This window comes from Capricornis sumatraensis, chromosome 15, assembly GCF_032405125.1.
Source record: "Capricornis sumatraensis isolate serow.1 chromosome 15, serow.2, whole genome shotgun sequence".
NCBI classification, from domain to species: Eukaryota; Metazoa; Chordata; class Mammalia; order Artiodactyla; family Bovidae; genus Capricornis; species Capricornis sumatraensis.
This window is the reverse complement of record NC_091083.1, coordinates 80,728,233-80,743,660: the sequence shown is the minus strand read 5'-3', so window position 1 is coordinate 80,743,660 and position 15,428 is coordinate 80,728,233. Positions and strand designations below refer to the sequence as shown.

The 15,428-nt window shown below is 48.6% G+C and overlaps 1 protein-coding gene across 1 annotated transcript in view; it reads left to right on the top strand.

Moving 5' to 3' along the window:
- The window catches only part of KCNB1 (potassium voltage-gated channel subfamily B member 1), a 106,015-nt gene extending 91,462 nt beyond the window's left edge, over positions 1 to 14,553 (top strand). The window contains exon 2 of the mRNA XM_068987757.1: positions 12,544 to 14,553. Coding sequence (XP_068843858.1) covers positions 12,544 to 14,553 — 2,010 coding nt within the window. The remainder of the gene's footprint in view (positions 1 to 12,543) is intronic.
- The last annotated feature ends 875 nt before the right edge of the window (positions 14,554 to 15,428 follow it).

Below are 15,428 nucleotides of genomic sequence, written 5' to 3'. Positions count from 1 at the left end.
AACCCGTCTGCCAATGCAGGTAGACGTAAGAGAAGAGGATTCAGTCCCTGGGTGGGGAAGACCCCCTGGAGGAGGGCAGGGCAACCCACTCCAGTATTCTGGCCTGGAGAATCCCATGGACAGAGGAGCCTGGCGGGCTGCAGTCCATGGGGTCTCCAGAGTCGGACGCGACTGGAGCGACTGAGCACACAGGTCACAGAGTCAAGAATCTGCACTCCAGCTCCACCAGGCGGACTCGGGTACCTGAGGTTATGCTGCAGCACACACACACACACACACACACACACACACACAGTCTCATGACTCTCCGTCAAAGTTTATTCCTGACTCGTGCCATTTCCACCAAGGAACCAGTAACAATCCCACACAGCTCTCTTCTGAGTGGTGACTTGAGAACCCAGTAGCCCCATCCTCTCCACAAGAGACCTCTGTTTCTGCAGCAACAGATCCTCAGTGGATATTGTGTGAGAAAGATCAGAAATGTGAAGACGCTTCCCTTGAGAATGCCTGTGCTAAGTCGCTTCAGTCCTGTCCGACTCTTTGCAACCCCAGGGACCGTAGCCCGCCAGGCTCCTCTGTCCACGGGATTCTCCAGGCAAGAATACTGGAGAGGGTTGCCATTCCCTTCTCCAGGGGATCTTCCCGACCCAGGGATTGAACCCGCGTCTCTTAAGTGTGCTCCATTGGCAGGCGGGTTCTTTAGCACCAGCGCCACCTGGGAAGCCCTAAGAAAGCCCAGCCAGAATTAAAGTAGGCCTCTTGACCATCCACACATCCATTTTACTTCAATATGAATCTCTAGAAAGACAAACGCTACATGAAAAGGAGCTATTGACAAGCCGCCCAAATGCCTCTTTCTAAATGTGTATTAGAGGAACTCCCTGGCAGTCTAGTGGTTAAGACTCCATGCTTTCGCTGCCCAGGGTCCAGATTCAGTTCCTGGTTGGGAAGCTGAGATGCCACAAGCCATGCAGCACAGCCAAAAAAAAAAAAGAGTAAAAGAAAAAATACATTGGCCGTTAACCAGCAAACCTGGCTATTGTCAAGAATGACCACTATGGACCATCATTCTGACATTAGCCAGAGTAGTACCCAAAATCTCAGCTTCCAGACTGACATATTTAGCGTTTTCTAGCAACCCAGCCACCTCGGCCAAGCTCTCAGACACGATCCTTCCCACCCTAATCCTGCCAGACTCAGTGGGCAAGGGGACAGGTTTGGGGCTCAGCAGAGCCTGTGGACGCTGTCCTGGTTTAACATCTCATACGCGCCTTTTCTTTTATTCCAAACACTGCTCTCTGCAGCAGAGATGGACTGATGCCATTCATCACTGTTAAGACTGACAGTCCCTTCTTCAGCTCCTCCTCCCTCAGCAGACATCAGGACTTGGCAATCACTCAGGCAGGAAGGACACTGCCCCACATTTTTACCCATCACCTCCTCCTTCTACCAGGATCAGAGTCAAGTTGCCTCCCCCATCTGAGGCATTGTCCTCAGATGGGCAGGATGTTATAACATCACCAGCTTCTAGAATTCCTGCTTTGGCAAAGCTCATGGGAACTTAGATGACATGTTAGGAAGACTCAACCCAGAGCCTGTTGGGAAGAGAGAGGTCATCTAGGGGAGATGGTTTAAGTGAGGGCATATATTTAAAAACATAACCCAGACTGCAGGATGGTAGCATAAGATGGTAGGAGTGGTCCTTGGTTTCTAAAGAAAAGGGGGGATGCTTCAAAGTCTAGTAAATGTTTAACCTGCCTGTGCCCCTTTCCTGTCGCTTTGGATATTGTCTTGCTAAGCCTCAGTTTTCCCAACTATAAAATGGAGAGAGGGGTCACAGCACATCCTGCAGGTTGTTTGGGGGGTGAAAATGACATCCTTTATTTCATAATGTATTGAGCACCTACGGTGTACTCTGAAGATTCAAGTTTGAGAAAAATCAGACGCAATTCCTGTCCTCCGGTTGCTTACATACTACAGAGGAGAACGTTATTGTAAGATTGCCACTTGGACAGCATCATGAGGAGAAGGACGTGGTACTATAAGAGCCGGTGATGAGGGATTTGACCTGGTCTGGGATGGCTTCCCTGAGGAGGTGGTGCCTGAGCTAAGAAAGAGGATGTGGAGTTAACCAGGCAGAGAGGAGGGAAAAACATTCCAGGCAGAAGGAGCAGCGAGGGCAAAGTCCTCATAGTAAGAAGGATCACGGAGACTACGAGAGACCAAAGGGTAATGTGTCTGAGATGAGAAACCAAGAGGGAATTTGGAAGAAGCTGTGGCTGGAGAGTTAGGCAGGGTACAGGCTAAGCGACTGTAACTATGAGACCCAAAAGCACAGTGGCTTCAACAAGATAGATGTTAGCAGGAGTTAGCAAACTTTTCCAGTAAAGGGCCATTCTATGGCTGGAATTAGCTTCCATCTCAGATCCAAGATAGCTGCTCCAGCTCTGCCCATCACATCTGCCTCCCCTCCAGCAAGAAGGAGGAGGAGAGAGGGCAAGCATCATTTTTGCTCACATTCCACAGGACAAGCTTAGTCACATGGCCATATCTAACTACACGGGAAGCTGGGAAATGTAGTCTTCATTCTGGGTAGCCTTTTGTCCCGCTAAAACTCTTACAGTGAATGAAGGGAAGGATAGCTATTGAGGCTATCTAGTGGTCTTTGCCACAGTGGGCCAGAGTGGCTTTGGGGACACCAGAAAGAGGTCTGTTTGCAGCGGTCCAATGGGAGGTGATGCTGACTTGGGACAAGGTCATGGCTTAGCAGGTGGGGAGAATGGAACAGATCTAAGATGTTTGTGAGCCCGAATGAACACTTGATGATGGTTTGGATATGGAGGCAAAGGATAGAGTTGGATGTGGCCAATGTGACCCCTAAGTCCCTGGTTTGTGCAATTAGATGCAGGTCTTGTCTGGAAAGTTCTTTGTATATGGTAGGAGGTCAGTTAAATGTCACTGTCTTCAGTGAGACCAGGATGGCAAACCCAACACCTAGCAGAGACCTGACAAAATAATGAAATGGGTAAAGGGGCCTGTGGACCCTGGGGAGCACATGCCCTGTCTAAAGGGGCACTTGCTCCTTAGCACCAGCAAGTGGCTGCCATAGGGAAGGCAGGCTGAGTGTGGAGGCTCAGCATCCGATGTTTCAAGGGCAATCTGAACATCTAGAGTTTTATGTGAAGCCTCCGAAATTGGACACTTGGGCAAATAAGTAAAAACAAATTTATCAGCCCCAAGGCCTCTGGCTTATGATGCCTGGGACACCCCCCAGCAATGCCACTGCACCCTGCTTACACCTTTGTGACTTGGTTGCCTGCTCACGGTGAAGCCCTCTGTTGCCTGGCTCAGCCTCAGGCTCTCATCCTCTGCCATCCCCACATTCCTGTCTCTTGTGCCCATGAGCGCCTCCTGCAGGCTCCTGACTCCATTTGCTCACCAGACCCCCACCAGAGGCCCCTACCTCTAGAGAAGACAGTCAAAACCATCAGCCTGCTCCCAATCCCCTTAATCGGATCTGCGCCAGTGACCCTTCTGATTAAAACTCCCCATCTGTAAATCCCCTTTTAAAGCTGGGGAAGCGGAAACACCATAATAGGAGAGCAAGGCTCGATGGTCCGGAAACTGCTACCTCCTACGTCCTTGAAAATGTCTTGGGGAGAAACACAGACCTGAGCTGGGAGTCCCAGATCTAATCTTTGCAAGTTGTGTGGCCCTAGAAAAGTCACTTCATTCTCTGAATCTCCTTTTCATTCATTTGCTTGTTCATTTCCTTAACTATTTAGCGAGCACCTGCTCTGTGCCAGGCACCATTTCAGTAACTGTAAATACAACAGTACCAGACAAGCCTGGGCCCTCCTGCAGCTGACATTCTATTTCAGGACACAAAGGGGAAAATCCCAGCACAGCAAGATCAATGCTGTGAAAGGAGAAATTCAGGGGCTGTGAGAGTCCCGAGGGCGGATATTCTCAACCTACACATCAGGGTCAGAGAAGGTTCACTGGAGTTTCAATGGGCAGTAGGAATCAGCCAGGAGAAGTGGAGGAGAGGGACTTCCCTGTTGGTCCAGTGGTTAAGAATTCATCTTCCAATGCAGTGGATACAGGTTCGATGCCTAGTCGGGGAACTAAGATCCCATATGCCTCAGAGCAACTAAACCCTCGTGACATAACTAAGACATGAAGCAGCCAAGTAAATAAATAAATGTAACTAATTAAATATTTTTTAAAAAAGAGGTGGGGAGAGAAAGGGTACTCCAGGCAGAGGCAAGTATCTGGAGGTGTGAGCAACCATGGCAGAGCGGCTCGAGACTTGAGAATTGTACGAGGTTTTGCTGGGATTCATTATGGAATATGCAATGGGAAATGGAGAAAATGGTCTGGAGAGAGAAGGAAGGTGGTCTTAAGACAAAATCCAGATCTCCTTGTTGCACCTCCTGCCTCTCTGACCTCATCTGCTCCCACCCTCCACCTAGCTCATGCAGCCCCACCCACGCTTCTTTCTGTTGCTTGGTATGCCAAGCTCATTCCCACCCCAGGGCCTTTGCACATGCTGTGCTCCTACCTGGAATGTTCAGATTTTTGAATGACACACTCCTCACCTTCAAGTCTCAGAACCAGGACATCTCCCATGAAAGGCCTGCCCTGACCACCCAACCTCATGTGGACGCCACTGGTGCTTCTCTGCTTCTTGGTTAGTTTTTCTCAATAACATGTAGCGCATAATACTATCTGACATCATTTTGCTCCTTTATTGGTTTATGGGTTTTTTGGCCTGCCTTTACCTACCAGTTATTTAAGGCCAGGGAAATTGTCTTTCTTATCCACGCTGCACCTCCAGCAAAGAGCATAGCACTTAGTAAGTGCTTGGTAAATACATGCCTAATAAATGCCAGAGATAGGAACTTAACAGGGAGCTGTTGCAGGGTTGACAGCAGGGCTGCGGCTCGCTCAGATTTCTGCTTCTCTCCTGTAACCCATCAATGTGATTGTGAGGATTAAAAGCAATGGGACAGTCTTTATGGAAAGCAGCCTTTTATTTAACTTATTTGAGGCTTATTTTACATAGCACAGAATTCACCCTTTTCCAGTAAGCAATTCAATGACTTTTCAGTAAATTTGCCAAGTTGTACAACCATCATCCTCAATCAATTTTAGAATGTGTTCATCATCCCAATGAGATCCTTCATGCCCATTGACTGTTACCCCTTGTCCCTACCCCAGCAACAGCTAACCTGCCTTCTGTCTCTATAGATGCACTTTTTCTGGGCAATTCATATACATGGAATCATACACTATGTGGCCTTTTGTGTCTGACTTCTACTCAGCATAATGTTCTCAAGACTTATCCATATTTTATCATGTATCAGTATTCCATTGTATAGATAGATCACAGTTTGTTTCTCCATCAGCTGATGGACATTTTGATTGATTTCCTTTTTTGGCTCTTACAAATAATGCTCCCGTGAAGGTGGAGGTATATGAAAACAGTTTGCAGGACCTGAACACTCGGTACAGCCCTCAGCCCTTCAGAGTTTCTAGTGTCACTGTACAGACTTGACCCCAATGAGCTGTGTGACCATCAGCTAGTCCCCTCCCCTCTGCTTGAGTCCCCTCATCTTCCCAGAGAGGAGCCTGGGCCCTTTTTTGCACAGACATTCTGTGCTTTGTCCATATTCATGGAAGACCAGGGGAGTGTTCAAAGCAAACAATAAACAGCCTGTTTATTGCTGGAGCCAAAGGTAGTCATCCCATGGTCAACCACCAGAGGCAAAAAGAAATTCTTTTTAGGATGCCAGAGGCCTGGGTCCAACACCTCTGAGTCCCTCCCTGGGCGCTCTGACCTGCTAATCTCTTCTCTCAGAGGACCAAAGCTCCCTGCCACATTTGGTGGAGACAGGTGGGCTGCAGGATTCAGAATCTCTTCGCAGAGAGGGAATTTGGGGACAGTCTGCAAATTCTGGTCCTGGTTCCTGCCTCCCTGCTCCCTGGGTTCCTGGAGTCCTGCCCAAACCTGATTGGGCTCAGATCCCAGGAAAGCAAGGCTGGAGATGCAGAGGCCTGGTCAGGAGTTTGAGCTGGGGTCAGAAGGACTGGGCACAAGCTGCTCCCCAGTCCCTGGGGCCCATCCCAGAGATCAGATCAGCACTGTCCATTGGGGAACTTTCCTGCTGGTCCAGTGGTTTAGAATCCATGCTTCCAATGCAGGGGACACAGGTTTGATCCCTGGTCAGGGAACTAAGATCCTACATGTCATTCAGTACAGCCAAAAAATAAAACAGAATCACACAGCTTGAAAAAAATTAAAAGCAAAAAGAATGACTGAGAACTGAGGGAAACAAAAACAGCTTAAAAAAATAAAAACAAACAACAATAACAACAACAACAACAAAAAAAAAACGCTGTTCATCTGGGTTTAAGACTGTTTAGAGGATGCTTGCTGCCTTAGCCAGGCACTGGGGTCCACATACCTAGTCCTGGACTTCCAGAAGCCCCCAGTCCAGAGGCTGGGGGAAGGGGGGGACAATAAATTACCCAAATAATAATTTAATAACATAAAACATATATTAAGTGACTGTTTCGTGGTTCAGTTCAGTTTAGTTGCTCAGTCATGTCTGACTATGCGACCCCATAGACTGCAACTCTCCAGGCTTCCCTGTCCATCGCCAATTACCAGAGCTTGCGGTAGGTGGTTAATTACTTTCTTCTCCACTTTAGAGATAAAGAAATGGAGTCTCAGAGAGGGGGAGTGACTTGTCCAAGGCCACACAGCCAGTGGGGAATAACACTAGTGCTCGAAGCCAAGTTCAACCAGCTTATAAAGAAGATGCTGTGAAATGATAAAAGCAATAAAAGTTGACCCAAAGGCCTAATGAATTCATTGAATTCTCTTTGCCACCTTGCAGTGGCCACCCTCCCATTCTTACAGATGAGGAAACCGAGGCGCAGAGGGTTCAACTTACATTGAAAAGCTCCCCAGTCAGGAAGTCTAACCCTGACCCTAAGGGTTTCAGCAGGTCTGGAAGAGAAAGCAGTCTTGTGGGCAAGCTGAGGAGAGTGGGTCTCACTGTGTTAGCACTCAGGATACTTGATGCATGCGTGCACCAAGGCAGGAGGCGGGGCACGCTCTGACCCTCCCAACCCAAGCCTCAGCCCCTCTCCAGGATGGGGTGAGCCTCTGCCCTAAGCATCTCAGGCTGAGAGGAGGGGAGGGAAGAGCACATTCTTAGGTACAAAGTAGGGGGAGCCGCCCTGGAATAACAGCGCCAAGGACTGTACAATAGGTGGGTGCATTATTCATGCAACTGTCAGCCGACATCAATTATGTGGGCCTCCCCTGGAGTTGTCTGGGGGTTAGAAACTGGAGCAGGCTTCCCTTGCCAGCCTCTGGGGGAAACCAGACCTCCCAGTTCTTAAAGTGGCAGACTCTCCAGGAATCTGCTCCGTCCCCTGCAGCCGCCCTCGGCCCTTGGGGCCAGAAGTCAGAGACAGCAGTGCCTCCCCGTGGAGGGATTACTCAGCCCAAGGTCCCCGGCAGGCCACCCTGGAAGGTCGGACCCTCTATGCCCAGCTCTGGGTTAACAAGTCTTTTCCCTCCTTCTCTGGCTTCTGAGAAGCTGACTGCTGTATATCCCAGAGTTTCTCAACCTTGGGACTGTTAACATCTGGGACCTGATCGTTCTCTGTGGCGGGGGCTGTTCCGTGCATTATAGTATATTTAACAGCATCCTTGTTTCCACCCACCAGCTGCCAGTAACACTCCTCCTCCAAGTCGTGACAACCAAAAATTTCTGCAGAATTTGCCAAATGTCTCCCAGGATGGGGCTGGGGCATACCTACTTAAGAACCACTGGAAGACCCTCATTTTACAAAGAAGGAAACTGAAGCAAGAAAAGTTGCACTGTCCAAGACCTCTTGACCAAAAAATGGCAGAGCTGAATTCCAACTCCAGGGCCCACCTATTTTTTGTGTTTTTTTTTTTTTGACCACACTGCCTGGCTTGCAGAATCTCAGTTCCCCGACCAGGGATTGAACCCAAGCCCCGGGCCTGAGGACACCTAACCAGGGGACTGCCAAGGACTTCCCCCAGGTCCACATTGCTAACCTCAATGCAAGAGTTCCACATGCTTATTCCAATGATCACCTATATATTTTAATTAATATTTAATACGTATATCCTTAGCTATGCAAAATCAGCAGTTTTGCAAAGATTATTTCTTAGGACAAGGCTAAAATAAAACCAAGTAAGTAGTGTTTGTGGTGTTTTATTCTTAAGGACAGTGTAGTACAGCTGGTGGTGGCTTCCCAGGTAGCACTAGTGGTAAAGAACCTGCCTGCCAGTGCAGGAGATGTAAGAGATATGGGTTCGATCCCTGGGTCCCACACCAGTATTCTTGCCTGAAAAACACCATGGACCGGAGCCTGGTTCAAAGCGCTGCAACAAGTCAGACACAACGGAGCGACTAAGCGAGCAAGCAGATAGCACAGAGAGCTCTATTTAATGCTCTGTGGTGACTGAATGGGAAGGAAGTCCAAAACGGAGGGAGTATGTGTATGTGTGTGACTGACTCATTTTGAAGTACAGTAAAAACTAACCCAACATTGTAAAGCAGCTAGACGCCAATAAAAAAGTAATGAAAAAGTAATGATTTGTTTAGGGATACATACATTTGTATTAAAAACTATACAGAAAAGGGACTTGGATAAAAGTTCTGATTATCTCAGGCTTGGAGAAGGACACACCGGAAGTGTCAGTGATACTGCTCCTTGCCCTGTTTTTTGGGTGTGGTTCGAATATGGTTCATAAAAGTACGTAAATTAGGTCTACTTTTGTATGTGTCAGATATGTCACTTTAGAAGGTTACTATAGAATTTTACTTTTTTAAAATTTATTTTTATTGAAATACAGCTGATTTACAATGTCATTCCAGTGTACAGCAAAGTGATTCAATTATGCATGTATAATTTTACTTTTTCAGTGAGTGCTAATCAAGAAATTAAAACACAAAAGTTTTCTTTTTACGATATGGAACATGTCAGACAGCTATGCATGCGTGCTAAGTCACTTCAGTCGTGTCCAGCTTTGTGCAACCCTATGGGCTGTAGCCGGCCAGGCTCCTCTGTCCATGAGATTCTCCAGGCAAGAATACTGGAGTGGGTTGCCATGGCCTCCTCCAGGCAGCTAAAGCAAAAAAACCCAAAAACCCAAAACAAGAAGGTGGTGGAATAACAGGCTGTGGAAGTTCTGCGTGGCACGACACTCCCTTTCATCTTCTGAGCTGGCCTGGAAAGACGCTAGAGCCCTCCTGCTACCTGCGGTACCCCCAGCGCCTTTCAACACGCCTCAGTCATCGAAGATGGTTAACAAACAGTAGACCAAATTGAAAACTGACTCTGATCCTGACCTTTCCATGGGTGCTCCGAGAACTTGAGCCCCAGCCAAGATACACCATGGGAACCAGCTGTCCTAGGCACTGGGGGTGTAGAAATGAATCTCAGAACCCATCCCTGTCCCCTCCAAAGCTCACAGGTTCTGGGCGGTGGTGTGCACACACACACACACACACACACCTGTCACAGGCTGTGTGTGCTAAGTGCCCCCAAGGCTTGGCAAAATGATGAGGGGGCCCCGTGGATGGAGTGGTTGGCCCCTCTAGGGACAAACCCTGCAGGGAGAGGCCATGTAGGCTGGATTTTAAAAGATGGATTGGAATTCACTGGACAGAGAGGAAGAGGCACAAACCTGCAGAACTGACCAACAATAGTGTGGTACCTGTGGTAGGAGAGACCAAAGAGAGGAGTCAGAGTTCAACCTAGAGGGACTTGCCAACCACGCGTCCTGATGGCAGAGTCATTGCAGGGGACTGAACCCACTCATGCTCACCCAAACAGCACTGGTGTTTCCTTTCAGGATACGGCAGGCGGTTTCAGGTCAACGGTGAGAAGCGAAGCCTAGCCAGTGGCTCAGATGCCGGGTGGTCTGGGCTGACAGGGTGGTGTGTGCTGAGCTATTTCCCCTGTAATGACAGCTGGCATTTATTAGACATTCACTAGGTGCTGCTGGAAGCTGTCCTGAGTGCTCTGTGTGTGCTAACCCATATAGTTTCACAGCAGCTCTCTGAGGTAGATACTGTTATTATCATCCCATTTTGCAGATGAAGAAACTGAGGCTTAGAGAGGTTACATGCCTGGCTCAAGGTAAGAAAGTGGAAGCTCTGAGACGTGAACCCGAAACAGCCTGACAGCAGAGCCCAAGCTCTTAACTGCAGCCCTCTCCACCCTTTTTCAAATCCTCTGTGTCCTCTCTGCCCCTTTTTCTCTGCCTCTTCCCTTTAACCCCTGGCTTCTCTCAAAGGTTCAGCTTTCTCTGATTTTTTTTTAAATGTCTTTTCTGATCCCCTACAACTTGGGAATAAGTTGCTTGAGGCTTGGGCTTATCATGAAGCTGGTTCAGGCCTAGGTGGTACTCGACCATTTAATTCAGAGGCTCACCATCCCCGTAACCTACCTTCCCCTGGATCCCTGAACTCAAATCTCCCATGGTGGACTGGTTCGGCCCAGCCTGGATTTTCTGTCCACCCCTGAGTCGTTCAGCGGTAGTCAGGATTGACTAATACAGGCTTGGAGCCCTCACCCCCACCCCCAGCTCTTCAGCAGAGGCAGAAGAAAGAGAGGGGCAAGCCTATGAGAAGAGGACAGTTTTGGGGAGAAGTGAGGAGGGCTGATAGATAAGTTTAGAAGTTTCAATTTTCTCCTGAAGAGGCCTGGAAATGTATTAAGCAGGAGAGTGATGTGATTGGATTTGTATTTTTGAAGAAAAAAAAAAAATGACCCTAGAGCAATGTATTACATCTGCTTGCATTTCTGCCTAAGAGGTAGTCTAGCCTAGGTTCTATTAATTTCGATAAACATCCAGTGAGCCCAAAGATCTAGAGTAGACCCTTTTCTCTTTTTTTTTCTTTTTTTTAAATTTATTTATTCCTTTTATTTTTGGCTGTGCTGGGTCTTGGTTGTTGTGCAGACTCTTCTCTGGTTGCAGAGGGCAGAGCCTGCTCTCTAGTTGTGGTATGCTGGCTTCTCATTGCAGAGGCTTCTCTTATTGCAGAGCATGGGCTCCAGAGCTCTCGAGCCCCAACAGTTGCAGCGAGCGGGCTCATCAGTTGGGGTTCCTGGACTCCAGAGCGCTCCAGCCCAGCTTCTCTGCATCATGTGGGATCCTCCAGGACCAAGGATCAAACCCACGTCCTCACTACCAGCAGGCAGACTCTCTACCACTGAGCCACCAGGGAAGCCCCCAGATCCTCTTCTTGATTCCAGGAACTCAAAAGTAGTTAAACTGTGATCCTTAGCCTCAAAAATTCAGTCATACTCTGGAATTACTAACATGAGACCAGGATGTCTATGCCTCCCTGAAAATCATCTGCAAAATCTTGAGTGTTTAGCAAAAAGGTCTGTAGTTTTTATCTCATTTTTAACATAACCTTAAGAGCTCATGTACTGAGGGCAGACAAACCCAGGTAAATATCCTGGCTCTGAAGCTGACTAGCTTTGGAAGCCTAGGTTTCCTCATCTCTTCTCTGGAGGTACAATACGATAGTGGGATTGTTGTAAGAGTGGAATAAGGGGACTTCCCTGGTGGTCCCAAAGCAGGGGATCCAGGTTTGATCCCTGGTCAGGGAACTAGGTCCTACATGCCACAACAAAGGCCTGGAACAGCCAACTAAATAAATATTTTTTTAAAAAGGGAATGAAATTAGGAGCTTCATGGAAAGTGATTAGCACACTGCCTAGCATACAATGAACACTCAATAAAGGGTAACTTATTATCATTAGTATCATGTCAGGAAAGCGGTACCCCACTCCATAATATTATGAACCACTGGTATAGATCACAAGACAACAAGTTATAACTTGCAGGTTAAATTCAATCCACTGCCAGTTTTTATAAATAAAGTTTTATTGAAACAGCTATGTTCATTAATTTTCGTGCTACAGCTGCAGAGTTAAGTGGTGGTAACCAAGAATTCATGGGCTTCAAGGTTTTAAATATTTACTATCTTGCCCTTTATAGACAAATTTGATTGACCCTTGGGCTTGATGATTAGCTTTAAACCATTTCAATTATCTGGACATCAGTTTCCAAGTCTAGGGCTTCCCTGGTGGCTCAGAGGTTAAAGCATCTGCCTGCAATGCGGGAGACCTGGGTTTGATCCCTGGGTCGGGAAGATTCCCTGGAGAAGGAAATGGCAACCCACTCCAGTATTCTTGGCTGGAGAATCCCATGGATGGAGGAGCCTGGTGGGCTACAGTCCATGGGGTCGCAAAGAGTCGGACACAACTGAGTGACTTCACTTCACTTCACTTCCAAGTCTATGTGATAAATGGATTTGAATAAATATTTTTATCTCAAACATCCAGCCATTAGCTAATTCACGAGATATGAAAATGCTCTTGAGAGTTCAGGAATGTCCTGCAGAGCCAGAGTATTAGGATGACCATCCCATTGCTGGTTGTTAACTAAATCCCACTCTCTTCTCCTCACAGATCCTTGCCATAATTTCCATCATGTTCATCGTCCTCTCCACCATTGCCCTGTCTCTCAACACCCTGCCCGAGCTGCAGAGCCTTGACGAGTTCGGCCAGACCACAGACAACCCCCAGCTGGCCCACGTGGAGGCCGTGTGCATCGCATGGTTCACCATGGAGTACCTATTGAGGTTCCTCTCCTCCCCAAAAAAGTGGAAGTTCTTCAAGGGCCCGCTCAACGCCATTGACTTACTGGCCATTCTGCCATATTACGTCACCATCTTCCTCACTGAATCCAACAAGAGCGTGCTGCAGTTCCAGAACGTCCGCCGCGTGGTCCAGATCTTTCGGATCATGCGTATTCTCCGCATCCTTAAGTTGGCACGTCACTCCACTGGCCTCCAGTCCTTGGGCTTCACCCTGCGGAGGAGCTACAATGAGCTGGGCTTGCTCATCCTCTTCCTCGCCATGGGCATCATGATCTTCTCCAGTCTTGTCTTCTTTGCCGAGAAGGATGAGGATGACACCAAGTTCAAAAGCATCCCGGCCTCTTTCTGGTGGGCCACCATCACCATGACGACCGTTGGGTATGGAGACATCTACCCCAAGACTCTCCTGGGGAAAATTGTGGGGGGTCTCTGCTGCATCGCAGGGGTCCTGGTGATTGCTCTTCCCATCCCCATCATTGTCAATAACTTCTCTGAGTTTTACAAAGAGCAAAAGAGGCAGGAGAAAGCCATCAAGCGGAGAGAGGCTCTGGAGAGAGCCAAGAGGAATGGCAGCATCGTATCCATGAATATGAAGGATGCATTCCCCCGGAGCATCGAGATGATGGACATTGTGGTTGAGAAAAATGGAGAGAATGTGGCTCAGAAAGACAAAGTGCAAGATAATCACTTGTCTCCCAGCAAATGGAAATGGACCAAGAGGACACTGTCTGAAACCAGCTCAAGCAAATCCTTTGAAACCAAGGAGCAGGGATCCCCTGAGAAAGCCAGATCATCTTCTAGTCCTCAGCACCTGAACGTCCAGCAGTTGGAAGACATGTACAACAAGATGGCCAAGACCCAATCTCAACCCATTCTCAGTACTAAGGAGTCAGCCACCCAGAGCAAACCAAAGGAAGAACTTGAAATGGAGAGCATCCCTAGCCCCGTGGCCCCTCTGCCTACTCGTACAGAAGGGGTCATTGACATGCGAAGCATGTCAAGCATTGATAGTTTCATTAGCTGTGCCACAGACTTCCCTGAAGCCACCAGATTCTCCCACAGCCCTTTGGCATCGCTTCCCAGCAAAACTGGAGGTGGCATGGCCCCAGAGGTTGGCTGGCGGGGAGCTCTGGGTGCCACTGGTGGTAGGTTTGTGGAGGCCAACTCCACCCCTGATGCCAGCCATCACTCCACTTTCTTCATCGAGAGCCCCAAGAGTTCCATGAAGACCACCAACCCCTTGAAGCTTCGAGCTCTTAAAGTCAACTTCATGGAGGGCGATCCCAGTCCATTAGTCCCCATTCTGGGGATGTACCATGACCCTCTTAGGAACCGGGGGGGTGCTGCGGCAGCTGTGGCGGGACTGGAGTGTGCCACCCTCTTGGACAGGCCTGTGCTGAGTCCAGAGTCCTCCATCTACACCACGGCAAGTGCTCGGACACCCCCCCGGTCGCCCGAGAAACACACAGCAATAGCATTCAACTTCGAAGCAGGTATCCACCAGTACATTGACGCGGACACAGATGATGAAGGGCAAGTCCTCTACAGTGTGGACTCCAGCCCTCCCAAGAGCCTCCCCGGGAACACGAGTCCCAAGTTCAGTGTCGGGACGAGGTCAGAGAAGAACCACTTTGAAAGCTCCCCCTTACCCACCTCCCCTAAGTTCTTAAGGCAGAACTGTATTTACTCTACAGAAGCATTGACTGGAAAAGCTCCCAGTGGTCCGGAAAAGTGCAAACTTGAGAACCACATCTCCCCGGACGTCCGCGTGTTGCCGGGGGGTGGAGCCCACGGAAGCTCACGGGATCAGAGCATCTGAACCACCCCCACACTGAGAAGAGACTTCTGGCAGGGTCCAAAGAGGGGTGCTGTTCAGCTTACCTGCCGCGGAGGTTTTCTGCATGAACTCTGAAACAGAAAGGCTCTGCAAAACCCCCAGAAAGAAGAGAGACTCCAGAGGACGCTCCCTTAAAACCTTGAGAGCTGTTAACGGGTCCATCAGAAGCAAAGCCGGCCAAGCCATGGGGTATGGCGCCTCCTTGTAACAACTCTACTGCCCTCTTTGGAAGATGACAAGAACAGAACTCGCAGCCGCCGCTACCACGTTCCAGACGCCACTGAGGCCACCTACTCCTCATTCTGTTCTCATGGCTCTCCACCGCAGCCTCCGAGGGCAACATCTTCATCCCTCCTGGCTTCTGCTGAAGAAGGATGCTGGAACAGGTGGCCGGTGTTCGAAGAGTGGGTTGACCATTTTGTTTTTGGGTGTTGCCTGGCCACCTCTAGGAACTTCTGTCCGTCACCTGCTGGATGGATCCCACTGTTAGAAGGCTACCGGGCATGCTCATGTCCTGGGGAAAGCTGCACCGTAAGCCAGGATCCCAGCGCAAAACCCTTCCTCAAATGTCTTCATTGACTTCAGTATTCCATAGTACCTGAGATTTTATTTTGAGATATCATCAGGGTGAGTTGCACCACTTGTACTCAATTCTAATTGCCCCCTGGCAATCTGGAAAGGGTTCAGAAGGCGGGTGCTCAGGCAACAGTATGAACTCTGAGCATTGCTTTAGGGTGGAGAAGGAAAATGCTTTCTGTACATCGCTAGGGTAGACTCAAAAGATATGCAAGTGTCAAATATGCAAAAGAATAGCTTCTTCAAAGTGACTGTATGTTACTGAAGAACAGAATAAAATC